The sequence below is a fragment of the Asparagus officinalis genome, chromosome 5 (genome assembly GCF_001876935.1).
Source record: "Asparagus officinalis chromosome 5, Aspof.V1, whole genome shotgun sequence".
In the NCBI taxonomy this organism is placed as follows: Eukaryota; Viridiplantae; Streptophyta; class Magnoliopsida; order Asparagales; family Asparagaceae; genus Asparagus; species Asparagus officinalis.
Genome location: NC_033798.1, coordinates 106,786,389 through 106,799,615, shown reverse-complemented (window position 1 = coordinate 106,799,615; position 13,227 = coordinate 106,786,389). Strand labels below are relative to the sequence as shown.

Sequence of the window (13,227 nt, the reverse complement as noted above, 5' to 3'; positions counted from 1 at the left end):
GTCCCGAGACAAGCAGGTCGAGTTTTGCCGCTTATTCGTGGACTTAGACCTCAGCCCAGCCCGCTCGCGAGACAAGAACAAGCGAAGTATGCCGTGACACGTGTCAGCCCGCTCGACCTATCAATTTTTATATTTTTTTATTTTGTAAATGGTTTTTGGTCTTTTAATAGTGTTTAAGCACTTAAATTTATATGTAATTAACTAACAATCTGATGAAAAATAATTTTATTATGTAAAATTGTATATTTGTATAAATAGATATGGAGAAACATGGCAAACACAAATATTTTATGTAGTTTGGGGCAAGTCCTACTCTACGGACAACAAGTAATTGTTTTCCACTAGTTTAACAAATACAAGAATAAATTACAATAAACTTTAAGCAAATAAAAATAAAAAACATATGTCAACTTGTAATAGAGAGCACAATCTTCTTCATTTTCTTTGTCTTCCTCCTAAAAGGAAGCCGCACGTCCTCCTTGTAGGCGTTCTTCCACACCCAACCAAAAAAATATAAGAAATTTAGAAAAACATAATTAATAAAATAACAATCTAACCATTATAAGAAATGTAAAAAATAATATTATCAAGTATAATTGTATATTTCTATACTTTAACAAATGAAAATATGGCAAATATGGATGTGTAACTTGGTTCGAGCAAGTCCTACATCTGCAAGCAATAAATAATTGCTTTACTAGTTTTAAAAAAAAATACATGAGCAAAAGAAATTAAAACAAATTTTTGTGATAAAAATGTTTGTATAGGGGCTGTTTGGTTCGTTTCCTAGATATAGGGAAATGCATTTTCATGTACAAAAACACAAGTTTTGAGTTTTCTAAACTTTTCCAAGAAATAGATTGTTTCGCTTTGGTTCGCACAAAAAAATGATGGGAAACCAATGTATTTATTTTTTTTGTGTTTGGTTCGCATGGGGGAAAAGGGAAAACTTTTGTTTATATGGCAAAAAGCCGACGTGGCTGCAGTTTTCGTCGATTTCACAAGGTTGGGGAAGGAATTGGATGAGAGAAAAAAATCTAATGTGGCGGCGATTTTCACCGAGTTTCCCTTCTTTAATCCTAGCGAACCAAAGATGAGGAAAAAAAACCGACGGAAAGCTTATATCCTATGTGGCCACGAAAAATCTGATGTGGAGGCGGTATAAAACTTTTCCACTGATGGGTCTAGCGAGCCAACGCCCTCAGACCTTGCTCGCTCGACGGGCTTCACGGCTCGAGCGAGCTGCTGACCCACATTAGGTTCGGGGCTAACCCATCTCGAACCCGCCGACACGCTGCCGTAGCGGGGCGCAATCTGGCCCGCCCCGGTCGGGCCGAATCGGATCGAGCCCAAATGCAGGGCGAGCAAGCGGGCACATAGGCCGACTCGGCCCAAAGCCCACCCCTAAATATGATGTTGCTTGTTAGGTACAGCTGTTCCGAGCCCAAAACAATTCACGCAAGGTAGAGTTCAGTTCTAATTTTCTCTGGAATTGGATTTGTGTGAAAATTAAAAAAAAACAACAACTAGGAATTGAATATCTAAGATCGCATCTTGTACGGGATGTTGTTGCGAACAGAAGATAGTAATTAAAGATGAAGTAAAGAGGGATATATATAAACCATCAAATCAAGGGAATGTCAGCACCATGAAGATACGATATTATCCTTGTAATAAAGGCACGATGGTGATATCTCCATCTCCTTCAAGATCATACGGGATGCAAGAGAGATCAAAATGGCCCAAGGACACCAACAGAGACAAAAATTAAAGCCCCCCTCCAAAAAAAAAAAACGTACCAACTGCAACCCATATTAGCTGCAACCCATATTAGCCTCTGGCCCTATGAAAGTGAAGGTGCATGTGAGCATTGAATTGCTCCCCTACGTGCCTCTAATGGGACCCCTGAGATGGATACTGACCTCATGACTGCAGGACTGCAATAACTAAATGGGGACTCATCTATGATTCTCTGAACTCTCTGTAGGTATAATTGACCTCAATTGGAGCGCCTGTAGCCTGTTACTGAGCAACGTTCTCTGCTTGCTAACCGCAAAAGTCCTAACTGCTCATCAGAGGGCCTCTTGTCTTTTGTGCCCTTCATTTAATACACCCCCTCTGTATCCATGAATTGTAGAAAGTAGAAGTATAAACCTTGCTTCTATTTCTATCGCAAGTCCATACAACTGGATTTTCTTCGATATTCTAAGGAGGTGTTGGGCTCACCCATTTTATTGAAAAGTTTTTCGAAAACATCTGACGATGATATTTTTATAAATAATGAACTTTTGTAGATTTCTATAAACTGTATTTGGTTAAAAAAAATCTCATAAGAAATATTTTCTATAAAGTAGGTAAATGAGAGTGTTTTATAGAAATCAACTTCCTCCCCAAATGGGAGGAAATTGCCTAGAAATTTGATATTTGTATTAAAAAATAATCAAGTACACACGTACCCTATTTCTCCGCTCCCTTCCCATGGGCATTTGTGAGCGAAAAATTTCAGAACGTGTATTTTCTATAAAGTGAAATCCGACCAAACAAAGAAATAACAAAAATAAGAAAAATAATACTCCTTGAGTACTAAAAATTTTTCCTATAAATTTTCATAGGAATACAAGAAATTAAATTTTGGGCATTTTTCCTTTTCTTTTTCCCTTTTTTTATAGAAATCGAACCAAACAGTCCCTAAGAGTGGATACTATGCTCTCAGCTGTGGATTTTAAATGTCCATAATGTTGTGCGCGGTGGAAGCTTTCTAGGGCAACACGAACAATAACTTGAACTAAACCACAAATAATATGCAAACCACAATCACAGCAAGAACAAGAATTTACGTGGTTCGGCAAGTTGCCTACGTCCACGGGGCAAGGAGGGGGGAGTTCTTTCTACTAGAAATCAAGAGAATACAAATAGGGTTACAAATCTCTCAGACCAAACCCTAAAACAAAGCTCTAGATCTCTCAAAGCTCTCTCACAATTGGATGCAATGATTCTCTCTCTTTGGCTGCTCAAATTCGTCCAACCTCTACCCTAAACAAACAGGTTTAGGTATATATAGAACTTACAAAACGAATCGGGTCGAAAACCTGAAAGCCCAGCCCAAAACAGCGTCGGTCGACCGGACCGGTCGACCGCGATCAATTCCGGTCGACCGGCCCGGTCGACCGACCAGCTCTCAGTAGAAAACCCAAACTCCAGAGAACCCCTCGGTCGACCGCACCGGTCGACCGACCACCTTCCTGACGCACAGTAAGCTTTGTGCACGAATGCGGTCGACCGGACCGGTCGACCGCCGCCTGGTTTGCCTGATTCTTCTGAGTTTCTGTAATTTCTTCAATTCTCCACCTCGGCGAATGTTTCCTCCAAAAACTGAGCCGACACCAAAACATCCAATAGTTCCTCAACAAGTTCAGGAACAATACTAGAGCTGAAACGCGATCTCCCCCCCCATCTGAATCAACTGATCAAACCGGCTGCATCTGAAAGACTGCCTACGTATCCTCTTGCCCAAGGAATCAAGCCGAACGTAGTTCATATTAATGGCCTCCAAAGGCCTCAGCACTGAAGGATGTTCAAAATCTTCAAACAATGACTAAATTTTACTCCTAAAACAACTTTGGTCAACATATCTGCAGGGTTGTCATTTGTGTGGACCTTCTCCAATATGACATCTCCATCATCCAAGATGTCCCGTACAAAGTGGAATCTGATGTCGATGTGCTTCGTGCGCGCATGATAAACCTGGTTCTTCGCCAAATAGATAGCCGACATACTATCACAATATATCCGAATAGTCTCCTGAGTGATCCCCAAGTCCTCCAATAATCCACGCAACCATAAAGCCTCCTTAATAGCTTCAGTAACTGCCATATACTCTGCCTCTGTAGTAGAGAGAGCCACTGTGGACTGAAGCGTGCAACGCCAACATACAGGTGCACCTGCCAATGTAAAAGCATAACCTGACGTAGACCGGCGTTTGTCAAGATCTCCAGCATAATCTGAATCCACATAACCAATACAAGCCTGCCCGTCCTTCTCATCCTTCTGAAACACTAAACCAACATCCACGGTGCCTCGAACATACCGTAGAATCCACTTCACGGCCTCCCAGTGACCCTTCCCGGGGTCATGCATGTATCTCGATACCATGCTCACGGCCTGTGACAAATCTGGCCTCGTACACACCATCGCATACATCAAGCTACCTACTGCACTAGCATATGGGACCTTCGACATATAATCTCTGTCCTCAACTGAAACAGGTGACATCAACGCTGAAAGCTTGAAGTGGGGAGCCAATGGTATGCTAACTGCTTTTGTATTGCCATCAAAGTTGAATTTCTTCAACATCTTCTGCAAGTAACTCCTCTGTGTAAGCTTCAATTTCCCCTTCACCATGTCTCGCTCGATCTCCATACCCAATATCTTCTTTGCCTCTCCAAGATCCTTCATCTCAAACTCGGATGATAACTCCTCTTTCAGCTTTCGAATAGACGAAGAATTCCTGGAAGCAATAAGCATATCATCAACATATAAAAGCAAATATATGAGCTCACCATCCTGTAGCTTGTGCATATAAACACATGGGTCATATGGGCTCCTCGTGTACCCTCGGCCAATCATAAAGCCGTCGAATCTCTTATACCATTGTCTTGGTGACTGCTTCAAACCATAAAGAGACTTCTTCAGCTTACAAACCAAATTTTCCTTTCCTGCAGCTTTGAAACCCTGTGGTTGTGTCATGTAGATCTCCTCATCTAAATCTCCGTGTAGAAAGGCTGTCTTCACATCCATCTGGACCAAATCCAAATCCAAATCCAGGCTGTCTTCACATCCATCTGGACCAAATCCAAATCCAACTGTGCCACCAACGCCAATAAAATCCGAATCGACGAATGCTTCACAACGGGTGAAAATACCTCGTTGTAATCAATGCCCTCAAGCTGTGCATATCCCTTGGCAACCAATCTGGCTTTGAACCTTATGTCCCCAATAGAAGATCCCTCCTTCTTCGCATATACCCACTTGCAACCAATAGCTTTCTTACCCTTAGGTAGCTGTGCAAGTGTCCAAGTATCGTTCTTCTGAAGAGACCGCATCTCCTCCTTCATATTTCTTACCCTTAGGTAGATGTGCAAGTGTCCAAGTGTCGTTCTTCTGAAGAGACCGCATCTCCTCCTCCATAGCTTCCCTCCACCTGATCGAATCGGGGCTAGACTCTGCCTCCCTGAATGTGGCTGGAACCATATCATCAACGACCTCCACTGATAATGCATATGCGACCATGACATCATTATACCTAGCTGGCCGACGAATCTCTCTCCTCGGTCTATCTGCTGCAATGGTCCTCTGAACATGACCCTGTTCCTGAGTCCCATGATCTACTGTATCCTGTATCTGCCCATCTGTCATCTCATCTCCTCCCAGTGTCACCTCTGTAGGAGCCTCAATGGATACAGTGTTCTCTGGAGTGGGTGGAGTAATATCAGTCCACCTGCTGCGATATCTCTCCTGTCTGGTCTCCCTCCACCTGCTGAGGGGTTCGAGGCCTCATCATGTACGCCTCGTCAAATGTGACATCTCTGCTAATAACTATCTTCTTGTCCTGTGGATCCCATAACTTGAAGCCTTTGACTCCATCTCTAAATCCCACAAAGACTGCTTTCCTCGCTCTCGGATTTAATTTACCATCACTGACATGATAATAAGCTGGACACCCGAATATCCGAAGCGACTCATAGTCACTAGCCACCGAACCAAACCAACGCTCCAAAGGAGTCTTCCCGTCTATCGCAGTGCACGGCAACCTGTTCACGAGATGGCTCGCATAAACTACTGCCTCGGCCCAAAAAGATCTAGGCAATCCACTCTGTGTCATCATACACCGCACCTTCTCCAGCAAGGTATGGTTCAATCTCTCAGCCACCCCGTTCTGTTGCGGTGTCTCTCGAACTGTGAAGTGTCTTCTAATGCCGTGATCCCGGCAAAACTGCAGAAACGGATCACTCTTGTACTCTCCACCGTTATCTGAACGTAGAGTCTTCACCTTTCTACCTGTCTGCAGCTCCACTTTCTTTTTCCACTCCACAAAAATATCCAGGACCTGATGTTTATGCTTCATCGGGTATACCCAATTCCTCCTGGAATAATCATCAATGAAAGTGACAAAATAGTTGGCCCCACCAAGAGATGTGTTCTTGGAAGGACCCCAAACGTCCGTGTGAATATAATCCAATGTACCTTGGGTGTTATGAACAGCGGTGCCGAACTTCACTCTAGTCTTCTTCCTAAGTACACAATGCTCACACAATTCCATCTTGCAGGTCTTAGCACCTTTCAATAGCCCCTGTTTTGCCAATGACTGTAGGGACTTATCACCTGTGTGTCCAAGTCTCATGTGCCATAAGGTGGTAGTGTCCTCCTCTGTAGTGATAGAAGCTGCCAGACCCCCTGTAACTGTCTTGCCCTTCAAGTAGTATAGGTAGTTTTCCCTGACACCTCGCATCACCACCATAGAACCCTTCGTGACCTTCACTGTTGTATCCTCTAAGATCACTCGATATCCTGCTGCCTCCAAAGTCCCAAGAGAAATGATGTTCTTCGTCAACTGCGGCACGAACCTCACTTCCTTCAATTCCCTCACTACACCATCATGCATCCTGATCCGGACTGAACCAATACCACCAATAGGACATACGTGATCATTACCCATAAGCACGACATCCCCTCTTTCCAGCTCCTCAAAGCTAGAAAACCACTCCCTCTTTTTTTTTGGGATCAATATTGCAGCAACGGCTAGTTCAATATTCAAAACAAAAACACTGTAGCAACGACTAGTTCCAACAACTACCTCAATATTCAAATACGAAACACTGTAGCAACGGCTAGTTCCAAAGCCTTGGAGGCTATAAATTTAACTTGAGGCCTCAAATTTTCCAATGCATTCTCCATTCTCACCAATTTATAAATTCTCATTGTTTGCAATTTGCCTCCCCGACATCAATATGATATCAGAAGAATGCTCCCGAAATTATGAAGTTTATTGCGACTGTAATCTCCGAACACCGATGAAAGTGTGCAAGAATGGTAAAAATAAGGGGAAGGCGTTATTAGGGGTGTGCAAAATTCCCAAATAAAGAATGAAATTTTTTCGAATGGGCTGATGAAAGAGGAGAAATAAGCAACCAAGGAAGCCAATGTGTCAAAGAAAATAGGTACAGAGATAAATATATTTTGCATTCGAAGAGGATGAAGAAAGAATTGAGACTTGTTGAAAATCAACTATTAGCTTGGAAAATTTTAGCAATTTTATTAATAATTTTTTGTATTATTTTAATTATTATAAACTGCATGTCATGTACTTGTTGTTGTGCGCGGCGGAAGCTTTCTAGGGCAACACGAACAATAACTTGAACTAAACCACAAACAATATGCAAACCACAATCACAGCAAGAACACACAATTTACGTGGTTCGGCAAGTTGCCTACGTCCATGGGGCAAGGAGGGGGGAGTTCTTTCTACTAGAAATCAAGAGAATACAAATAGGGTTACAAATCTCTCAGACCAAACCCTAAAACAAAACTCTAGATCTCTCAAAGCTCTCTCATAATTGGATGCAATGATTCTCTCTCTTTGGCTGCTCAAATTCGTCCAACCTCTACTCTAAACAAACAGGTTTAGGTATATATAGAACTTACAAAACGAATCGGGTCGAAAACCTGAAAGCCCAGCCCAAAATAGCGCCGGTCGACCGGACCGGTCGACCGCGATCAATTCCGGTCAACCGGCCCGGTCGACCGACCAGCTCTCAGTAGAAAACCCAAACACCGGTCGACCGAAACACCTGCGGTCGACTGGCCCGGTCGACCGACCTCCTTTCTGTCGCACAGTAAGCTTTGTGCACCAATGCGGTCGACCGGACCGGTCGACCGCCGCCTGGTTTGCCTGATTCTTCTGAGTTTCTGTAATTTCTTCACATAATGGGGTTTAATTGCAACCTCTTGTATTTATTTCCTTCAAACAAGTGTCCCGTTTCGAGCCTTGTCTCATTAAGACAGGGAAATTCCTAGTCAGAGTAGAGAAACCGATATAACAAACACTGTCACTATGAAATATACCAAAATCCCAATTACATAAGGGGGAAAAGCAAGAAAGAAGAAGTGTAAGATTTCATCATTAATTGATGAGCTATATAGTCACATTCCCATCTAGCCAAATTTACATATTTATCAACATTAAACACCAAACAAGAAAAAACTGCCTCCAACTTGATGGACTTGATACCTGAACTGATACATAGGTAATTTCTAACTTACATGTCATCCTCATATCGCTAAGAAATGAAATGATTTATATATATCTAGCTATATGTCACATCCGCTTGTTCTTGAATCTACAGCAGTGTTACACTAATAACCACCATCAGTTGCACGAGAGCTCCACAAGCGCAGGAGGCTAAGATCTCAGCTTGAGAAGAACTTTGCTCTATGTCATCTCTTATAACATTGTTCTTTGAATCAAAATATTTTGCTTGCTCATTATCCTTGCAAATCCTCACCCCAGCAGGACCAACTCCACCTTTGTAACAAAGCCCTGGATTGCCCCAAGATGCAAACCTACTCCCGAGTCTCTCGTAAAATTCTTCAGAGAACCAAATCTCTCCTGAGAGATTGTTTCCGTTGAGATAGAGAGCATTGAGCCGAGGCAAATCTCCGAGCCTTGGAGAGATTGAGCCGGAGAGTTTGTTGTTGTCCAACGCAATGAATCTCAATCTACCCAACCCTTCAATAGAATTTGGAACCTCTCCATTTAAACTTGTATTTGAAAGGTCCAAGTTGTTGAGGTTCACCAACTTCTCCCACCCAAATTCATTCAAACTTGCCCCGATGGGATTGTTTGAGAGAAGCATGTCTTCAAGAGAGATCATTTGTTCAAGGGATTGAATTAGGCCACCACTTAGATTATTGTTCCTAAGATCTAATAGAGTCAAGCTCTTCATATCTCCAAGCTCTTTTGGTAGGCTACCGTTTAAGAGATTGTTGCTTATATCAAGCTTTAAGAGTGAAGTCAATCCACCAAGAGATTGATACAGAGGACCACTGAGAGAATTCCTACTAAGGTCCAATATCAAGAGATTAGCCAAGTTTTTTCCTAGAGAAGTAGGAACTGGACCCGATAGTCGATTTCCAGAGAGCGAGAGCCTCTTGAGATGAACTAGGTTGCCAAGTTCTTGAGGAATTTTTCCAGATATTGAGTTATCTACTAGCACCAAAGATTGGAGGTTCATTAGTTGGCCTATAACTGGAGGAATTTCACCTATAAGGCCTTCGTTTGAACGGAATTCTAAGGTTTCGAGAGTTTGTGATAGGTTATTCCAAGAGTTAGATGGTAACATGGTAGGAGAAGAGAAGCAATTGAAAAAGCTGAGGGTTTTTAGATGCTTGAGTTCAAAGAGGTGAGGGGTGAATATTGCGTTGTGAGAGCACTGAAGGGAGTTTTCGAGGATCGGACCGATGCTTACAGAGGTGACATACCATGAGCCGTTGAGGAAATCACATGATACTCCCTGCATTTAAGAGTTTGAAAAGGAAACGATCAGGCATTTTCAACATGATATGAGACTATCTATGATGAGGGTGACAAAGAAAAAAAACATGATATGAGACTATCCATAATTAAGTATTTGACCCTTGATAGTATCTAAATTCATATTTGCATATTATTTTTACATACAACGATGGCGTATCAACCCGTAATTTAATGTTTTGACTAAACAATCTCCGTTAAAAATTATTTATCAAGAATACTACTCTGTAATCCTAGGCATGCCTGCGATTGTTTTCTGTAATTTCTGTAATGGTTAATGTCGCGGGAAACAACTTAAATAGATAAGTCCTCCATTTTGGCATATTTATGGATGAATAAGGCTCACGTTGTATGCTTTCTTGCCATTTATTCATATGCAGAACAAGATACTTTTGCTACGTAACAAACACTCTTCTTCTGTAATATACAACTACAAAACTTGAATAATTTTCTTTTGAAATAACCAAGGAGTTGAAGTGGAAAATTTCTTTGATGAGTCATTCAAAGTTTGTTTCCAGTGGTATAATCAGTTGTAACCTAGATTGGAATCACCAAAGACCAAGAATGTTCAAATCCAAAAAAAAAAAAAAACCACACCTAATGAGCACCAATACTTTACATTTAAAGCAAATAAATAACTAAACAGAATAAGAATCTGAAAAATGTAATCAGGCAAAAACCTGGATTGGTGTCCACCCACATGGATCTGGATAAAGCCCCGAACCATTCCAACTTCTGCCAACAAAGCCCTGAATCATCAAGTACAGAGCTTGTTGCTCTGTTTTCTCCATTGGAGCTGCTTGGTCATCTGATTCACAAAGTACAAGAGAGAGGAAGAGAAGGAACTGAAGAAGGAAAACAAACTTAGTATTCATTTTTCTCCCTTCCATTTGTAAGTTTGAACAGAGAGGTTAAGAAGTGCATGAATATATAAAAGAAGCAGTAGGAAAGAGAACCCAGAGACTAGACTATTAATTAGAGGGTGTTTAAGGATTGACACTTGAGAAGAAGCATGGTTCTCAACATCTCATGAAGCTAATAAGGTGGGCTATTTATTAAGCCTTTTGGTTGAAATAGATAGAATGAATGAAGAAAAGAATCCAAGGTTAGGTTCTTTAACACCCTATCATTTAGGTATCAAAGGAGAAGGGAATTTAATGTTTTTTTTTTGAGAATTTAGAGGGGAGAGTGAGGAGGTGGAGAACTTTCTACAGTGAATTTTAAAAGGTAGGGGCCAAACCAAAAAGAGAGAAAGAAACAAAGGAGCTGAGGATGGAAATCTTGAGTTGGGTTTCCTCAAGAGCACAAGAAAAAGAGGTGAGCAGGGGTTTATTTGTAGAAAATGACAGAGGATCTATGATGGTATTCATTGGAGAGGGTGGGTGGTAGTACTAATGACTATGTAGTAAGAATGAGAGGGATGTGGTACTTTTGGGGTAGTTATCATTTATTTATTATTTATTTAATTTTTTACTCCTTAATTTCCTACCTTTTCCCTCTTTTAATTCTTTTGAGTTTAATTTTAGAGAAATAGATCTTAAGGAGACAGGGAGGGGGGGAAGGTTGAAGGAATTAGCTAGAGCTTTTGTGTCTTGTTGTAGGGGACCAATATTCTCATGCATGTGATTGGGTGAGCTGCATTGAGAGCATAATGCTTATTGCTTACCTTTTTCACTTATATTTTGCCATTTATAAATACTGCCACTTTTGCATTTCTATTTCTCATGCTTTCTGCTTAGGGGCTGTTTGGTTCGCTATTATAAGGGGTGGAAAACTCAGAAAACCCCTCCACGTCAGATTTTTAGCCCTCCACGTCAGTTTTTTTGTTTCCGTCCATTTCTTTGTGCCGCTTTGGTTCGCTCGAATGGAAGAGGGAAAACTCTGCTGAAATCGCCGCCAACTAAGATTTTTTTCCCTCTCCGATTTCCTTCCCCAACCAAGTGAAATTGATGAAAACTCTGTCACGTCAGATTTTTTTCCTTCTCTGCTTTGTTTACAAAAGCTTTCCTTTTTTTTCTATGCGAACCAAACACAAGAAAAGTAAATACATTGGTTTCCCACCATTTTTTATGTGCGAACCAAAGCAAAACAATCTATTTCTTGGAAAAGTTTGAAAAACTCAAAACTTGTGTTTCTTTACATGAAATTGCATTTCTCTATATCAAGGAAACGAACCAAACAGCCCCTTAATGAAATTATACTGTGCTCCTCCTAGAAAAATAAATTCATGAAAATATCTTTTTCTAAGAGTTTACTTTTGAGAGTGAACGTGTAATGTGTATGTTGGTTAAATCTTTTTCGTGAGGTTTGTAAGCATAACTGCTATTGCTAACTTGTCATATCAAAAATTTCTTCTAGTTTCAACGGCAAACTATCAAAGGTAGTTGATTCTCAGCAGTGATATTGATCAGTTTGAAACTATACAGACGTAATTAAGAACCTTTTTTTTTGACAAGGGAAACCTGGTCAGCTCTCCCAACAATAACTCCTTTGGAGTCCGCCAGCGGCCCTGGTTCGAATCCCTCAGGTTCCCACTTTCTGAAAGGAGTTACCCTTGCTACCAGGAGCTCATCCCCACATGAATGGGCGATCAGCATGGGACCCTGAAGGTCTCGAACTGGTGAGCATACAACGGGTTGGGTTAACTGACCAGTAAAACCTCGAGTTTTTGCACCCACCCTTAATCCCACAGAAACCAGGTGAATGCGGAAGCGGGGATTTGAACCCCTGAACAACTAGGGAGATCTCCTCCCTCACTCTTCGTGGCGCTAGCCAGAAGTCCCAACCCGCGGGTGGTCCTAATTAAGAACTTTGGTACTATATAAATATAAAATAATCTTCTAACTTGGTGCTGAGCCATGTGCATATAGTAAAAATTTAGTTGAGCAACAGCTAGGATTTATGGGTGGAGCAAGCATGTGGTAGACCTCATCCACCCATGAGTAGACAATCAACACAAAGGGTAGCTCTTAATTGCGAAACAGGACAATAATCATGTTGATTTTGTTAGGTGCCTTCCTCTCTTCATGTTCTCTCCATAACTGTTACGCATAGATATATGTATTTCTTGGGTTATGAAAAAGATTCAAAATCCAGCATGGGTAGTTTGGGAATGAAGAGCAGCACCTTTTGCCATCGGAACCTAATGAGAGGCTATCTAACTATTGAAGAATTGAAGTAATGAAGGGGGAAGGGGACCATGCCAAATCCCACAGTCATAGACAGTGACGGAAGCTTCTCTTCAATTTTAGGATTTATAAGATAGAAAAAATAAAAGATGGCATTTTAAAGGTATATTTCACATTGTCACCCCAAACTTTGGCTCATTATGAGAAAACCCTTAAACTTATAGATGCCACTTAATCCCCTAGCCTTTGGATCCTGTCATTAAACCACCCACGTGTTTGCAATTTATTAAACATAGCTTCTCTAATGGCATAATAGGGGCCTTCTGAAGCTTTATTAAAAGTTCATTTGTGGGTGGGGGGTGTTGTATGAAAGCTAGGTTTAAAGTTTGAGTTTTCTAAAAATCATGTTGAAAATTTAGGATTTTTTGAAATTAGTTAGGGGTACATTAAAAAATAAGAGGTTACACAGTCAGGGGTATTCTTGAAAAAAAAATGAAACTTTTTAAGGGG

The 13,227-nt window shown here is 41.1% G+C and overlaps 1 protein-coding gene across 1 annotated transcript; it reads right to left on the bottom strand.

Moving 5' to 3' along the window:
• LOC109840546 (piriformospora indica-insensitive protein 2-like) lies at positions 8,155–10,904 on the bottom strand. Its single transcript, XM_020409226.1, has 2 exons — positions 10,270–10,904; positions 8,155–9,569 (listed from the first exon to the last, which is right to left on the bottom strand). Exons 1-2 carry the CDS (start codon positions 10,477–10,479, stop codon positions 8,397–8,399), a joined length of 1,383 nt encoding a protein of 460 aa, XP_020264815.1. The 5' UTR covers positions 10,480–10,904; the 3' UTR covers positions 8,155–8,396.

Coding starts and splice junctions, on each gene's coding strand:
- LOC109840546 (XM_020409226.1), bottom strand. CDS start 10,479: ATGGAAGGGAGAAAAATGAATACTAAGTTTGTTTTCCTTCTTCAGTTC. Junction 9,570..10,269: donor GTGGGTGGACACCAATCCAG/GTTTTTGCCTGA, acceptor TCTTAAATGCAG/GGAGTATCATGTGATTTCCT.